Source organism: Pongo pygmaeus, chromosome X (assembly GCF_028885625.2).
Source record: "Pongo pygmaeus isolate AG05252 chromosome X, NHGRI_mPonPyg2-v2.0_pri, whole genome shotgun sequence".
Lineage (NCBI taxonomy): Eukaryota > Metazoa > Chordata > Mammalia > Primates > Hominidae > Pongo > Pongo pygmaeus.
In genome coordinates, this window is record NC_072396.2 from 41,775,214 (window position 1) to 41,793,110 (window position 17,897).

General features: G+C 36.7%; 1 protein-coding gene across 13 annotated transcripts in view; it reads left to right on the forward strand.

Annotated features, from left to right (window-relative positions):
• The window catches only part of USP9X (ubiquitin specific peptidase 9 X-linked), a 147,363-nt gene that overhangs the window by 58,119 nt on the left and 71,347 nt on the right, over window positions 1-17,897 (forward strand). For 7 of the 13 annotated variants that reach the window (XM_054470708.2, XM_063660268.1, XM_054470709.2 and 4 more), the window contains 5 exons: window positions 37-189; window positions 1,262-1,366; window positions 5,124-5,330; window positions 7,681-7,817; window positions 9,713-9,846. In XM_054470708.2, coding sequence (XP_054326683.1) covers window positions 37-189; window positions 1,262-1,366; window positions 5,124-5,330; window positions 7,681-7,817; window positions 9,713-9,846 — 736 coding nt within the window. Of the gene's footprint in view, window positions 1-36; window positions 190-1,261; window positions 1,367-5,123; window positions 5,331-7,680; window positions 7,818-9,697; window positions 9,847-17,897 lie in introns of all 13 variants that reach the window. The other 6 variants (XM_054470706.2, XM_054470705.2, XM_054470707.2 and 3 more) reach the window with 1 other exon arrangement.

Below are 17,897 nucleotides of genomic sequence, written 5' to 3' on the forward strand. Positions count from 1 at the left end.
TTCTGCTTTCAAACACGTTTTTGAATTAACATTTAGGAATGGATACAGCAGAACAATATCTTATCCATAGTGTTGCGAGATAGTCTTCATCAGCCACAATATGTAGAAAAGTTAGAGAAGATTCTTCGTTTTGTCATCAAAGAAAAAGCTCTGACCTTACAGGATCTTGATAATATATGGGCAGCACAGGTAAGGAATTTAAGATGATGGCTATTTAGTTTTTAAAATAAAGATACTAAAAACTGAAGAAATACAGTAGCTGTCATGAAATGGATGCAGGCTTGTATTGTTTGACTTTGAGAACGTTTAAATGCTTGTTACCCTGCCAGGAATCTTTTTGAAATAACCAATAATCTTTTAAAAATAAAAATATTCTTTTATCTGTATTTGATAAAGGTTGAGAATTTGTCAGTGGTTTTAAATAAAGATGCAAACAGTAAAATCATAAGGAATGTCTATTGAAAGAGAGTAAAGACATCTGTAATTGGTGTCTTCATATATTTAATAGAAAGCAAAAACCTCCAGTGTCAGGAGAATTAAATCACTTGATTATTTATAAAGACCTGTAATAATTATTCCAGAGGATTTATAACTCTTCAGAAGGATTAGTAACCTTTTTAGTTTTTGAGTTGGAAACTACAACTCCTTCTATTACCTTAATGACAGTTTTCTAATCATGGATTTCTTGGGAAGCATTATTGAGTTGTAGATTATAAAGCTTTGTTTTTTTAGTCTATAAAAACCAAGAAAACAGCTTTGCCTTTGAGTGCGTAAGGTTCCAGTTTTGAAACAATATTGTTAGTGTGCCTTATTTTTGTATTTGCAATATTAAAATTGTCATGTTAAATAAATTGTATTAAAGGTTTGTATGAACCGCCAAAGTACACATTAGCTGTATTTATTATATCATGAAATTAAGTTGCCAGGTTTTAGATGGCAGTTCTAAAGCATTTTATAATGTTAGAATTTTTTTTTTTTTTTTTTGAGATGGAGTTTTGCTCTGTTGCCCAGGCTGGAGTGCAGTGGCTCAATATCAGCTCACTGCAACCTCGGCCTCCTGGGTTCAAGTGATTCTCCTGCCTCAGCCTCCCGAGTAGGTGGGATTATAGGCATTTGCCACCGTGTGGGCTGTGTTAGGAATTTTCTTGTGTTACATAGTTAAATGAAGGAGATAGGAGTACTTTGTCAGCAAGCTGTATACACTACTTAATCTATTACTCAGATTCTAGTGCATTGTGATTTTGTTTTTGTTTTTCAATAGGCAGGGAAACATGAAGCCATTGTGAAGAATGTACATGATCTCCTGGCAAAATTGGCATGGGATTTTTCTCCTGAACAACTTGATCATCTTTTTGATTGTTTTAAGGTAATTGTTAACATAGCAAAATATTACCATTCTATTTCAAATAGAATTGATTAATTAGATCTGTGAATTACTTTTAGCCAATAAATACTTAAATAGAAATCCCATTAAACAGTCTCTGGTGTGAAGGAATTGGCCATTGTTTTCTTTTCCAACGAGAACTTGATGTTCATTTTCTTAATAGCCCCCATAATGGAAACTCAGGCTATCACTTTCTCTTTCTTTCCCCTGGTAGTTTCTATTTTAGTTACAGGTTCAAGCAAATTGTAGGACTACAGGGAAGGATGATTGGCTGCAATAAACAGTAAGATGAAAGCAAGAGAATATCAGTATCTTGGTATTCTGGGGTCATATGTACAAGCAAAATATGAGTTAATCAAAATGTAACTCATAAGGTAGCCCAAGAACTCCTCCTACAGTCATATCTGCATTGATGCCATCATGTTGGTTTTTGAGGCCATGTTTTGTAACATCTTTGATTAGTTGCCAGGGTTAGGTTTGTGAAAGCTCAAGTGGTTAGTGAATTTGTGGATTAAGAACATAAAAACTTTTTGGCAGTTTGCACTAAGAGGTGTTCTATTAACAACTGGCATTAGATCAATAGGTCACCAAAGTTTCTTGTTAAAAATAATAATTATACTGACTAGTGGGAACATAAATTGCTATAGCCACTTTGGAAAATACTTGGTATTTCTGGTAAAGTTTAAGATTCTCATAACTCATCAGTTTGACTTCTGAATATACACTTGAGAAACTCATGCCTATGTACACCAGGATACGTGTTCAGCAACACTTGTTAGCAGAATTACTTGTAATAGTGAAAAAACCTGCTATGTAGGATAGAAAAACATAGAATAGATAAATTATGGAATGTTCATACAGTGCAATATTTCACGGCAATGAAAGAGGAACTCAACCATATGGATGAGTCTAATAAACAGAAGGTTGAAGAAAGGAATAAAGCCACACAGTAATTAATACACCTTGATTACGTTAATGTAAAGTTCCGAAATGGGCACAGCTGGTTTCTGGGATGTTACTTGCCGTGTATTATTTTTTTACCTGGGTACTAGTTACACAGGTGTTCACATTGTGTACTGTAATAATGGTATATGCTCGTACTTTTCTAGATATGTATTTCACAGTAGAAGAAAAAAATACCATTTTTACTGGCTTCCATCACAGACATATTAAATCAGATCAGTAGGTACTGAAGCCCAAGAGTCTGTATTTTAAGCAAGTTTCACAGATAAGTCTTAGGGACATTAAAGCTTTGCTTTATGGAAAAATCGCTGCCTTATGGAAAATTTTATTTTGAAGGGAACAATTATTGAGTGAATCTTTTATGTGGTTTTTGTATATTTTGTTTCTATACATGTAAAAGCAAAACTTAAATACTTTTTCCATCCATTGAAGTATATCAAAGGCAGCTGAGGAAATAATAGAATTGGTCATCATGGGCACTGTAAAGATAAAGACTTCCGAAATGATGATACGTGACCAGTGATGCCTTTGATGAGAGAAGGAAAAAAAGGGGTTGTTATTATATCTGCTGTATCCCCGCTCTTCTCAGGATAGTCTAAATACAATAATGGTCTAAATATAATAATAACTCTTCATGTTCTTCCCCCTTTGGCTTAACATATGTTTATTGAGCACTTGTCATTTGGTAACAAGCACTTTTTTTCCAAGGTGTTGGTAAATCTGGCAATTCTTATGGAGTGTTGAAAGTTTCTGCTAAAGATGATTTTGAAAGGAAGCAATGAAGTCTGAGTCACCTTGTGGTTCTTTGCAGATTGCAACCAAATGATTCCAACCTTCTGGGTTAGACTTTGCTTTATGTACTTGGCCTAGAGCCTAGGTTTTAAACATTTGAGTTCTAAGTAAGTTTCATATCTTTGCCAGCACTTGTTCTTGTCAGAGTTCTGAATTTTTGACAATCTTCTCGGTGTTTGAAATGTTACCTCATTGTGCTTGTGCTTTTAGTTTTTATATCCCTTGATCAATAATGAGATTGAGTATCTTTCTGTATATTTTTTGAGCTATTTGCCTTTTTTTTTTTTTTTTTTTTTTGGTGAATGCCTGTTTAAGTCTTTTGCCTGTTCCCCCCTCCCCCCTCCGTGGCATTATTTGTATTTTTTTTGGATTGTAGTTCTTGATATATTTTGAATGCTAATCCTTGTCAGTTCAAGAGTTACAAATAATTTCTCCCAGTTTGGTTATCTTTTTCACTCACTTAATGGTTGTACTGGTTGAACAGATGTTCTTAATTTCTCCTTTTCATGTAGTTTGTATCTCTAAAAGATGAGTACATGAAAAAATTCACGATACCATTATCTACCTAAAAACAATAATTCCTTAATATCATAAAATAGTTTTAAAACTTCCAGTTGTCTTAGATCATACATCTTCATTTTAGAAGTGAGTTTTAATCAGGATCCTGGTGCAGTCCATGTGTATGTCTTTTAAGTCTCTTTGAAACTAGCTTCCTTCTTTTTTACTTTCCGTGCAATTTATTTGAAGTAACTGGATCGTTTGTTGCCTTGGTGTCTGTCAATAGTTTTGATACAGAAGGTTTTTTTTTTTTTTTATTTTACTAGAGCATATCTTAAGTGGTGGTGTGCTTTTCCTTGAGGAGGAATACCTAGTTGTCTCTCTTTTTATAATGCTAGCCAGATGTTTTTAATTGTAATCTGGTATTTTAGCCTTACATTCTTAGCAGTTGTCATATTCCTTTTGTTATTTTGTGTAGGCTGGAAGGAAATAAAAATAGGCATTCACATCATCTTTGAAGATGTACCATATTAGTAATTCCATTGAACTGATCTTCTTTCGTTAACTTAATCGTTCTTTTTTTTTTTTTTTGGAGACAGAGTCTCACTCTGTCACCCAGACTGGAGTGCAGTGGCGCGATCCCAGCTCACTGCATCCTCCACTTCCTGGGTTCAAGCAATTCTCCTGCCTCAGCCTCCCAAGTAGCTGGGATTACAGGCATGCGCCACCACGCGCAGCTAATTTTGTATATTTAGTAGAGATGGGGTTTTACCATGTTAGCCAGACTGATCTTGAACTCCCGACCTCAGGTGATCTACCCGCCTGGGTCTCCCAAAGTGCTGGGATTATAGGCGTGAGCCCCCGCGCCCGGTCAGCTTAATCGTTCTTCTACTGTTTGATGTTAGGTTCATTTCAGTTTATTTTCTAATAAACACTGATTAGCAACTTAGTCCATTTGCTGCTGCTATAACAACACCACAGACTGGGTAATTTATAAAGAACAGAATTTTATTTGGCTTATGGTTCTGGAGGTTGGGAAGTACAAGAGGCATGGTGCCAGCTTAACCGTGAGTTTTGGAGGGGACATTCAAACCATAGCAGTAACTTTACTCATAAAGCTTTTCCCATATTGCTTAGCAGCATCCCTGGTCTCTACTCACTAAATGCCATTAGTACCCTGCCCTTCCCCAAGCATGATAACCATGTTGTATTACAGTACCATTTTAGAGGTTTTAAAAAAATGTATTTTAGAGTTTTTAATTGGGTGTCTTCTAAATTGAAATAATGTATCATTTATTTTTCTTTTTTGGAATTTAACTCTACCCTATAAAAAAATACCAGGCTAACTATATTTTCAGATCTCACTTGAATAATTCTGTGCTTAGCTACGTTGCTTTTGATGAATTTGAATATAGTTAACCTGGTCACAATTTATGAAGTGGTGACTAAATATGTGTTGTTTTCATGTCACTTAATTTTTTTCTAGGCCAGTTGGACAAATGCGAGTAAAAAGCAACGTGAAAAGCTACTTGAGCTGATACGTCGTCTTGCAGAAGATGATAAAGATGGTGTGATGGCACACAAAGTGTTGAACCTTCTGTGGAATCTGGCTCACAGTGATGATGTGCCTGTAGATATCATGGACCTGGCTCTCAGTGCCCACATAAAAATACTAGATTACAGTTGCTCCCAGGTAAGAGTGTACTGCTTTGCTCACTTTTTGTGACTTTTCCCCTTCAGTTAGGATGGCTTAGTTACAGGATAGTTCTGTGTTACTCTGACATTGTTAGTTTTTAAATGATCTTCCGGAGTTGACTTTTTTTGTTCATTAGTCTGCTTTCCTTAGGATCTGTACATCAAGGTTTTGTGACTCATCTGAAAAGCATTTTAGTCTCCTTGGGAGAAAGTATAAACAGAACAGATTATACAGTGGTGGCATTATCAAGTGTATGGTTCTGAAATGCCAGTTTCGAATAGAATTCGAATATTAAAGCTGATAGGGACTTCAGAGGGAAGAGAAATTAGGTTTTCTTTGCTTATAGGGAAGTTAAGAAAAATTAATAGAATTTCCTAACCATTGAAACATTTAGTGCCTCCACAATGAGCAAATCACACAGTTTCCCTACATTCTAATTTGTGGCATGTGTATTTTTAATACACATGGTAAAGTGAACATTGCTGAGCAATTTCTCACATGTTAATAAAACTATTTGTTACACTGATGAACTGATATTTAGGTAAGAGCCAAGAAAAGCTCAGGAAGGTGTATTAATGTAGATACTACTCAGGTTTTGACTATGTTTACTTGTGACAGTTCGGTAAGTATTTATTCAGCAAATTAAATAGTAATAAGGGCCTTGAGTATAAATTATTTCATTAAACCAAGGGTCCTTCTTGAATCAAGGGTCCTTCTTGAATCAAAGCAGTACATTTGCTATCAGGGCTTTTAACTAGTAACTTCTCTTAAATATCTATTAGTATCAGTGCCTGGCATAGTGATGTACACATTCATTCATGAATAGTTACTGAGTTTCACTGAATTTAGTAGACCGTTGCCTTTTTTCAACTTCAACTTTCATTTATTGTTTGGGAAAAAATTTTTAAAAGTCATTTTCCATCTGCCACCTTTGCCCTTCTGCTTGCCAAAACTGTTGTCAAAGTGTACATTTGATCATAAATGTACACACTATTAAACCCAGCAATTCTACTTAGAGAAATTTCTTATCAGAAATAATGAAAAAAGATACAAAGAGATACCCACAAGGACATTCATTAGTGTTTATGGACGTGAACATGTGGAAGCCTCCTGAATAATTACTTTTTTTTTTTTTTTTTTTTTTGAGACGGAGTCTCGTTCTGTCGTCCAGGCTGGAGTACAGTGGCGCGATCTCGGCTCACTGCAACCTCCGCCTCCCAGGTTAAAGCGATTCTCCTGCCTCGGCCTCCCCAGTAGCTGGGATTACAGATGCGTGCCACCACACCCAGCTAATTGTTTTGTACTTTTAGTAGAGACTGGGTTTCACCATGTTGGCCAGGCTGGTCTCGAACTCCTGACCTCAAGTGATCCACCCGCCTCGGCCTCCCAAAGTGGTGGGATTACAGGCATAAGCCACAGCTCCCAGCTGTGACTAATTACTAATAGTTTATACAAGGTTCGATTATGGCGCCATTAAAAGGATTAATATCACTTAAGAGTATGATCCTAATTTTGCTGCCAGAAAAGGAATATCTGTGTATTACAAAATAACCCCAAACTTGAGGGGTTTCAGGAAAAAACAAAAAAACAAAAAACTCCACAAAATTGTTTTCCTTTCCCTGTATGCAAAAGTAAAACAATCCGAGCTTACGAAATTGTTAGGCACACAAACTTGCAGTTCTGATTACTACTGACTTTAGGGGAAGAGGTGAAGTAACTAAGGTTTGAGAAGTAAAATACCATAATTGAAATAATTTCGAGTTTATAACATTCTTAATTTTTAACAGTTTATATCTGCCTCTGTCCTTTTTCTCTCCTTGTATGTGTGTTTCTTTATTTTGATTTTGGTGATTATTTTTAAATGTAGTTGTCATTCTATTTATTTTCTTAGACAAATATACATTTTTTGTGTTCTTCACTGTACTAAAAGATGGCCCATTTAGAGTAAGTCAGGGTCTTGTTATGTATTAATTCTGGATTTTATGATATGATAGAATCTCTTAAAATACTGGCTAAATACCTACCCTCTGGCAAATTTGGAAAATCAAACTTTCTGTCAGTGTGCCTAATACTTAGGATCTGTAGTGTGTACAGATATATTTCAGTCCATATAATACAAAACTTTTATAACAGTGCTGGGCTTTTTGGAGTTCTGGTAGTAAGTGTGAAATAAAAACAAACTTAAAGCTTTTATTATTTAAATTAAACTCTTTACTGTAATTACAACATGATGCTTGTATTGCTAATCTTAAAAGAAAAGCTTTTATTTTATAATTCTCAAAATAATTTGAAAATAAAATTCTCCTGAGTATTGATCTATTTAAAACATTGAAATCATTTGTTTAAGGACCGTGATACACAAAAGATCCAATGGATAGATCGCTTTATAGAAGAACTTCGCACAAATGACAAATGGGTTATTCCCGCACTGAAACAAATTAGAGAAATTTGTAGTTTGTTTGGTGAAGCGCCTCAAAATTTGAGGTAAGACTTTTTAACATAGAAAATTTCAATACTTAAAATTTATGTACTTTATTGAAAAGAAACAGCATATTGGCTGGCAAATGCAAATTTTTAAATTAGTGGAGTGAGAAGAGGCTATATAAGAAGTGTTTGGAACAAAAGAATCCTTTATTATATCTACCTCCTTTGTTTTATTAATGAGGAAGTAAGCCACAGTTAAGTGATAAATCTCAGAATCAAGATAATATTGCCTTTGGGTTCTTGGTTCAGAATTATTATTATATACATACTATATTTCCAGCAAGTATGCCAAGAAGTTTCATAGCATGTCTTTAAAGATGGATTAGACCACAAGAACATTTAAATTGATGAAAGATGGTAAGATACAGCTTCATAATTTTTAAACATTTATTTTAGCTAAATTTCTTTTTAATAGCTGTCTTTATACTATCTTAGGTGTCAAATTCTGGTTACTGAAATAATTTGTCCTATTTTCTGGTAATACAGTTGGAACTGATAACATGAAAAGGAAAAATAATGTGAAGAGAAAGAGAGCAGGGTGCAGTAGAAGGAATATTCACAGTGGAGTCAGGATTCCTAGGTGTGAATCTTGTGTCAAACCAGTAATTTAATCTTGTAAAAATTCTGTAAAGAATCATGTTTGGCCCGGTGCAGTGGCTCACCCCTATTATCCCAGAACTTGGGAGGCCGAGGAGGGCGGATCACCTGAGGCCAGGAGTTCGAGACCAGCCTGGCCAACATGGCGAAACCCCGTCTCTACTGAAAATACAAAAATTAGCCGGGCGTGGTGGCATGCGCCTGTAGTCCCAGCTACTCGGGAAGCTGAGGCACTAGAATCGCTTGAGCCCGGGAGGCAGAGGTTGCGGTGAGCTGAGATTGCAGCACTGCATTCCAGCTTGAGCAACAGAGTGAGACTGTCTCAAAACAAAAACAAAAACAAAACAAACCATAAAACATGTTTTCTTTATATGTAAGATTAAATGATTGCCAGGATCCTTTACAGCTCTAGATTACTATAATTATACCTCAGACAGAAATAGAAAAGGTCATGTATATGTCTATTTAAACAGTTGAACTGTCTTACTTTTTTCCCCAAGGCTAGAAAAAATTAGCAAATTGGAAAAGTTATAGAGATAAACACTGTAAGAAATTGAGACATATATCTCGTTAACAATAGTATTTATTTGAGGGGCATATTTTGAGTATGTTTGACTCATCGTACATATTTCGGCCTTTCTCAAATGAATGCATTTATCTTTCGAAGTAAACAGAGTAGTTCACATACTCTTTCAAGAACAGTGGCCTTGTCTCCCCTAAAATAGTAGTAATGGATGTGAAAGTTGATTGGTTTCAGTGAAGGTAGCAAAACAGATTAGGGTTTCAATGAAGATAGCAAAACAGATTAGTCTTTGTGGTGACACCTGTGGGCAAACTTGGCTACAAACAGAGTGTCCCAGGATGTTTTCTTAAATAGCTAATAAGAAGAAAATGCTAAGAGCATTTTCTTTGATTAAATTCTTCCTTACAACTGTAGCATAATCTTTGTGATGCTAGTCTTGCAAAAAATGTTTCTATTTTATAATTTTGGGAATAATTACATAACATAAGTGCTTTGGTACAATTATGGTATAGACATCAGTCATTGAGGTAGACTCCCATTTGGTGAAGTTGGAGAATACTGGTGGATGCTTTTTGTGTAAAATAATAATGTAGTAAATGTCTTATCTTTTGAAGAGTTTAAGTTGGTTGTGATATTTTCATTAAAAGAAGTAAATGTACAAAAGTATAATTTTTAAGTTTTTACATCAGTAGCTAAGAATTTAGATAGTACGAACTCTTCTGATTACAACAGAGTTTAATTGCCTAATTATATTGTCAAGTTCTTCTCGTTTCAGTCAAACTCAGCGAAGTCCCCATGTGTTTTATCGCCATGACTTAATCAATCAACTTCAACACAATCATGCCCTAGTTACTTTGGTAGCAGAAAACCTTGCAACTTACATGGAAAGCATGAGACTATATGCTAGAGGTACGTATTGTAAGCTAAAATAAACTATGGGAAATAGCAGTGACCTTTTTTTTGCATTAATTACCTTAGAAGTATAAATCATGTTCCTTTATGGATTTAAGATCCACTATTACTCCCAACTCTTAGACATCCTAAACTCTAGGCCAGCAGTTTAAGAGTCTTCACTAAGTGCTTGCCTTCCCCCATTCTCTTTGTTAAATAGATTTTTCTTCCCTGCTTTGGGAGCTCTGCCTGCCTTTTTTATGATGGATTGCTACCTTCTTAGGAATTGTACTTGGCTCATTTTCAACCTTTATGTCGTTTACCACCACCTTTAGCTTTTTAAAAGGAAACTTGTTTTGTCTAAGTCTGTTCTTACATTATAGTTCTTTTATAATGCCAAGCCTATGTTTTGTAAGTGCTTCAAGACTCCATCAATTTAAAAAACATAAGAGTAGAGATGAGAGGCTAGCTATAAGAATCTAGATGTTTACATTGGCATTCAAAGTGTGAAATTGTTTGAACATGTTTAGGATAAAGTTTCCTGTGATTTCAACAGATCCTGATTGTAAGACTTAGCCTGCCATGTGTGGAGCCCTGTGTCAGTGCTCTTTTGCCCTTTGACAGTTATGTCAGTCTGTGTGTGCAAGAGTAGGGATGGCTTCTCAGTATATACTATTCCTCTTCTGTCTTATGACAAATTCATACCCCTTTCCCCATTGATACTTTGTTGTTTCAAGTTTGTTTCCAAAGCAGTATATAAGAAAATACTATATTACCAATGTTAGTTATAGAGTTAAACATACTGATTACTCAACTTACCATTCGTTTAACATGTTAGGTAGGATCTGCAGAAGCCCATAGTGTATGTTAAAAATGAGAATATTTATACTACTCATTATTTGAGGAGTAGGCTTTTGACACTATTGAATAAAATCCTCTGGTGCTTATGAATTACCAGATTTTTGCTTAATATTTCTGTACATTTCCCAATGAAATTCAGATAAACATAAAAATTAAGCAACTCTTCTGATACTCCCAGTGATAGTGTTGACTCTTTATTCTTCCATTTATCCCCTCGGGACCAATAGACTGTTAGAGCTAGACAAGCAATCTAAGTGTTAGGCAGCTGATGAGCAACAGACAGTGATCTTAGCATTTTAGTCCTAGGTTCCTTCTAAGCAGTATAATAGAATGATCAAGGCAGTACAGCCATGTGATTTATGTTCTATACCAAAGGTACTCAAAATCAGTGAGATAAGAGAGAGGTTTATATGTAGTATACCCCCAAGCATTTGGGTTTAGTATATTATGATTATAATCTCTTCCTGGTGGTACAAAGCCCTCATGGTTGCCGAGGGCCTTCCCCCAGAGTGGAGCCATATAATTCATATGTGCTTTAATGCTAATTTTTATTTACTTCATTTGCATGTGGTGTTTAATTTCATTGTCAGAGGTCAGGAACCCTGGTGTCTCACTAGGGTTTTTTCTGCTACATTTTAGTACAATTCTACTTGAGTTATCGCCTCATCTCAACTTCGTTATCATAGGAATGATTACATTCTTCAGTTTTTCCTCCTTATGTTGTCTGTATATCTGCAAACTGAGAGATGTGAGTCTGCATAGTCAGATTGCCTAGGTCTGAAACATGACCCAAACATATTAGCTGTCTGACTGTGGGCAGGTTAGTTACGCTAGAATAATGTCTGGCACATAGTAAATTCCCCTCTGAATTTTAACATCATACCTTTTTTTTCTCCTAACCTTGGTACCTTTTCTTCTTCCAATTTATTACACTACTCTTGGTTAATACTGATGAGTCTGGAGATACTTAAATATGGGGGTGGGGGCAAATAATTTTTAAAACTAGTAAAATTCTTCTATTAAAATAAACTTTTTACAACGTTAAATCACTTCTATGGTAACATCCACTAACATTTCTAAATTTGCAATTCTAAAGTAAATTATGGTTTTTGCCTCTATAATAAAAGTGATAGACGAATCCCATTAGCTATGAGGCATTAGGTTACTCGGCATGATAACATCAGGCTTCCACAGTTTACTGATAATCTCAATTTCTGATAACCATTTTACTGATGGTTTGTGCTGCCTGTATTTTATCTTCACTAGCATCTTTAGCTTTTGGGGGAAAAACATTTCCTCAGTAAGCATGATCAGCTGATTTTACCTCCTATAAACATTATTTAGATAAAAGAATGAACTTAGTAAAATTCTCTACAGTATTTACTCATGTTCTCACTACAAGTGTTTTCATACACTGGTACTTACTTAAATTATTCTTTAAAAGTTTCTCATATGCATACAATGAAGTATAAACCACCTTTTAGTTTTCACTCAAGTTTTAACTCATTGGTAGAATAGTCATTCTACTGACTTCAATACTTACTGAAAGTTTAATTTACCATTTTTTCTTGTTTCCGGATAGAGTTGGACAACCCAACTTCACTGCAGGTCAGATTTTTGCACTCTGTTTACTTAGGACTGCTACCTTCTGTTACTTCTTCCCGGTCTTTTCCATCCAACAGTAACAGTTTTTAGGAACGTTTTCCACACAAAAAGATTCTTTATGAGTGTCATTCATCAACAGTGCTGTGTTAGGATGCAGATCCTGTGCTAGATTTTCTCAGTTCGGACTCATTCCTATACATCAACTATGAAGTACTATTAAGTCTGTGTGGCTTCTCTGTGGTTTAAAAATAATTAAATATTATCCATTTTGTGAACAATTTATACCTTCTTGGAGAAACGGCTATTTCCAGGCCTGGAACAGGGAAGGTACCACATGATCCTTGACCATCCTATTCCAGAAAGTAAGAAAGTGCTCAACGATCATGTTGACATGTCAATAGGACACAGGAGTTGGCTTTCACTGGCCATAATTAGGTCAAAATTAGTAATGAAAATAAAATATGAAAATACTCATGTAAACAAAAATGCCAACTAACAAATGAAGAGTATATGATGAAAATAAACCCAAGGGGGTGAGGATTTTCACGTCTGGAATGGCAGAGTAAAATGTTCAGCAGAACTTAACAACCATTTAAGCAGAGAAAAATATAAATAATAGTCAGAGTACCTGAAAATTGTCCTAAGGGAGTATAGCAAATGGGAAAGCACTCAAGAAAATCTATTAAATCTGCAAAACAGCAAGAGTCTGTAGCATTTGAGCCACAACTTGTTCTGTTCTCCCATGTTCAGATCCAGCTTTCTTGTGTGGAAACTCTACTCCAGGCAGGTGTGACTAAGAAGCAGGGGCTCCTTCCCTGAGGCTGCCAGTCTAGGGCTGTAGTTTGACCACATGAGGTGCAGGCTACTGGCATTTCTGATCCTTTTCAGTCGTATGTGGCAGAAGCTCTGTTCCAGGCAGTCAGGTCCAAGAAAACTGAGACTCCCTTACCCCGTTCAGTGCCTACTTGTAGGATAAATGCTTTACTTAAGACATGACAGGCTGAGAATACTGGGGCTCTGATTATCCCCAACCTGGCTTGCTCACAGGGTGGAAATTATATGTCAGGGAGTGCAATCTGAGAAAATCAGAGTTTGATCCCACACACCCAACACCAGCACCTACTCTTAAGGCAGGGATATCATTTTGGGAGAAGTTAGCTGCTGTCCTCCCTCTGTCTCCTGAACAGTAACATAGATGTTCTGTCCAGATTGAGAGAGAAGGTGTGAGGATGCTGTGCTCAGCAGTTGTGCTTGAAGGGACCAACTTTCTTTGGACCAACCAAGCTGTGCCTAAGGGTATTATCACAAATGGAGATTTGGGTGATGAAGAATTAGGAGAGTGCTTGTGGCTCCCTTGTATCAGCATGGTATCAGCAAGTCACAGGATGAGCAACCAGAAATTTAACAGAAAGATCTAGATAAAGAGATGGCCAAGACAAGCCCTCTTGTGATCACAGTCAACCCTGGGGGTCAAGAATGCTACGTGTATGCATTAGGCTGCACCTAAGCAGAAACAATCAGAACTGGACACGGGACAAATTGAAAACATTCCCCAAGCTTCCTGTCAATCAGTCAGCAAAGGGTGAAAGCCTCACCAGTACAGTGGACTTAAATACAGCCCTGACCAAACAAAGCATTGGGTGAATAATAAGCTACCCCGACTCAGGGGCAACTCTTAGGAAGCCAGACGTGAAAATTACATGTATCCCTGGCAGTCTGGAAGACTTGCTGCATCCTTGCTGGAGTGATTGAGAAGGGAACAAGCAAGCTACTAGTCTCCGAATGAACATAGGACAAAAACAAACTTTTTGAGTGGTGTGATAGCAGCCTCCAAGCCACACAGACATCCAGTGGTAAAGGGTAAAAATCTACTAGTCAAGGAGGCTTAAACACAGCGTTTGGCCAATAAGGGGCTTATACTGACCCAGGGGCAACTCCTAGGTAGGCAGGCTAAAGGATTAAAAGGAGGAGGAAAACATTGGGGCAGAGCTGTTGGAAGCTGTGCACTGTGAGGGAAATAGACTATGAAGTCTGTTTCCCATAGTCATAGCCCAGTCACTATTTCCCATAGTCATAGCCCATATTTCCCATAGTCATATTTCTATTTCCCATAGTCATAGCCCAGTCGCTAAACAAGCAAGCAAACAGGTGGGGGAAGGGAGATCAGTATTCAGGTTGTTGTTGAATATCTAACATGTCCAGATTTTGATGACAAAAATTGAGGCATGCAAACAAATGAGAAGATGTGACCTGTAGACTGACACAGAGACTGCCTTTGAAGGAGGCCAAATGGAGGGCTTTGCAGACAGACTTGACAGCAGACTTGAATTACAAATATGCTCATAGAACTGAAGAAAACCATGTCTAAAGAATTTTTTCAAGTGTGATGACAATGTCTAACCTAAATTAGAGGATAGTAAAGAGAAATTATTTTTTATTTTAAAAATCATGTAGAAATTTTGTACTTGAAAAGTATAATAACCAAAGTGAAATATTCATAAGAGGGGCTAAACAATAGATTTGAGCTGATCAGTGAACCTGAAGATAGATTAGTAGAAATTATGCAATCTGAAGAACACAGGAAAAGTGAACAGAATCTCAGGGAAATATTGGGTACCATGAAGGGGACCAACATTAATTTTAATGAGAATACCAGATGAATGAGAGTGACAGAAAGAGACATAGTCACTGAAAACGTCTCTAATTTGATGGCAGACAAGAAGCTTAAAAAAGAACTGCAAATAGGGTAAATGCAAAGAGCCCCAGACTGAGACACATTATAGTCAGAACAATTGGAAGGTGGTGAGAGAAAAACGAGTCTTCCTGTACAAGGAAACCCCAATAAAAATTAACAGCTGACTTCTCATCAGAAACATTGAGGCCAGAAGGCAGTAGGACAGCATATTCAAAGTGCTGGGGTTGGGAGACAGACATGACAACCAAGAATTTTACATTCAGCAGCACAGTCTTTAAAATCTGAAGGCAAGCTGAAGATATTCCCAGATAAACAAAGACTGAGAGAATTTGTTGCTCTAAGACTTGGCTTACAAGACATCCTAAAGGAAGTAATTAGGCCCAAAACAAGTGACATCAGACAGAGTGTTCCAAATTTGCAGGAAAAAAATACTTGAATACTATAAACCAGCTGTCCCCAACCTTTTTGGCACTAGGGACTGGTTTTGTGGAAGACAGTTTTTCCACGGACTGGGGGGTGGGGGGCTCATCTCCTGCTGTGCAGCCCCGTTTCTAACAGGCCACAGACCTGACAGACGTCTGTGGAATACTCCATCCAACAATAGGGAAACTACTAAAAGCACATATCATCTTAATAGATGCAGAAAAAGCATTTGTCCAATCCAACCTCTTTTCAATATAGAAAGGCTCAAACTAGGAATAGAAGGGAACTTCCTTACCTGATCAAGACTGTCCCAAAAAACCCACAGCTAACATCATGCTAATTAATGGTAAAAGACTGGTTGCTTTCCCCCTAGGAACAAGAATGAGACAAAGATGTCCACTCCAACCACTTCTATTTAACATTCTGCTTGAGGCATTAGCCATGGTAACTAGGCAAGAAAAAGAAGTAGACAACCCAATTAAGAAATGGATGCAAAGGATCTGAATAGAAATTTCTGCAAAGAAGGCATACAAATGACCAATGAGCACTTGAAAAGATGCTTAGTATTATTAGTTATTAGGGGAATGAAAATCGGAACCACAGTGAGATAATGCTACTTCATACCTACTAGGGTGACAAAAAAGACAACAGTAAATGTTGATGAGGCTATGGAGAAATGGGAGCGTTCATATAGTCCTTGTGGGATTGTAGAGTGGCACAGCCACCTTGTAAAATATTAATCGTGGAATTTACCATATTACCCATTCCCAGTTACATACCCAAGTAAAATGTATACATAAATCTGTACAACATGAATGAACTTTGAAAACGTTATGCTAAGTGGGGAAAAAGTCTGTCAGAAAAATACCACATATTGCATGATTCTTTTTTTTTTTTTAGATGAAGTCTTGCTCTGTTGCCCAGGCTGGAGTGCAGTGGCCCCAACTCGGCTCACTGCAACCTCTGCCTCCTGGGTTCAAGTGATTCTCGTGCCTCAATCTCCCGAGTACCTGGGATTACAGGCACATGCTGCCATGCCTGGCTAATTTTTTTTTTTTTTTGTAGAAACAGGGTTTCGCCATGTTGGCCAGGCTGGTCTCAAACTCCTGATGATCAGCCTGCGTCGGCCTCCCAAAGTGCTGGAATTACAGGCATGAGCCACTGTGCTCAGCCATGATTCCATTTTTATATGAAATGCCTCAGACTTAAGCAGGGAGAACAAAGGGAGAGGGTGATTTGTACAGGGTTTCTTCTTGGGGTGAGGAAAAATGTTGTAGACTTAGATTGTGATGATGATTATACAACTCTACTAAAAAAATTGAATTGTATTTAAATGGATAGATTTTATGGTACTTTATGACTCAATGTTTTTTTTAAATGAACTTTTAAAATAAGTTCTAAAATGGGCCCTAGAAAACTTGCTGTTTATGATGACAAGAACCAATTTGTTAGTCTCAGCCATGATTCACCACCTCTTCCTACCTATTTTCATAGACACCTGAGTAATTTAGTCTCATCTAATTCTTCCTGCTGTTTTCAGTGGGATATTTGCCACCTAGACAATATGAGTCAAAAGTGGATTATCCTCCTCATTTGACTGCTAGCTAACAAGTCCAGGTATTTGTTTTGAACTGAATATTTACTACTAAACTACCAATTATATATATATATAAATTTGTCTTGACAGCTTGGAAGCTTCTCTGTAGTAAGAGGGCCTCTTCATTCCTATTTAGCGTAAAGGTATCTTATTTCTTGACTTTTATTGATTAGCTGTCAGCTGAATGTTTCCAAAGTTCTACTCTTTGTGCAGGGTCCCAGTTCTTCATGAGTAAAGTGTTAGCACCTAAACAAAAAAAGGGAGGTGGGTTGTTAGCTAAAACTAGTGGGCAAAAGTTTAACAAAATAGTTACATAGTCTCAAAGTCTCTTTCCACAAATTACTTATTAATTACAAAGAGCAAAATAGTATCTTTACAGTAGAGAAACCTGCCTCCCTTCTGTGTTTACTTGCCACAATGCTTAGACTGATCTAATTATGAGGAAGTGATGGAAGCCCAAATTGAGTGACATTTCAACAAAATTGGCTTCCAGTTTTCAAAAAGGTCAAAGAACACAAAGGATGATTAATTCTGCAGATTAAAGAATAAAAAGTCATGAGAACCAAATGCAATGTATATTTAATCTTGGGCTTTGTAGAAAAGATGTAAAAGGATGTTATTGGGAAAATTAATGAACTCGAATATGGACCATGGATTAAATCAGTGCTCCTCCGAGGGGGTGGAGGTAGCTATTTGACAATGTCTGGAGCTGTCTTAAACTGGGGTTGAGGGGTGGGTAGAAACCTGGAATGTTACTAAGTAACCTATAGTGCAGTCCTAAACAGAACAGTCCTGTACAACAAAGATTACCTGGCTAAACGTCAATATCAATAACGGAAACCCTGGGGTAGATGATGATAGTATTTTACTAGTGTAGTTTTCTTGTTA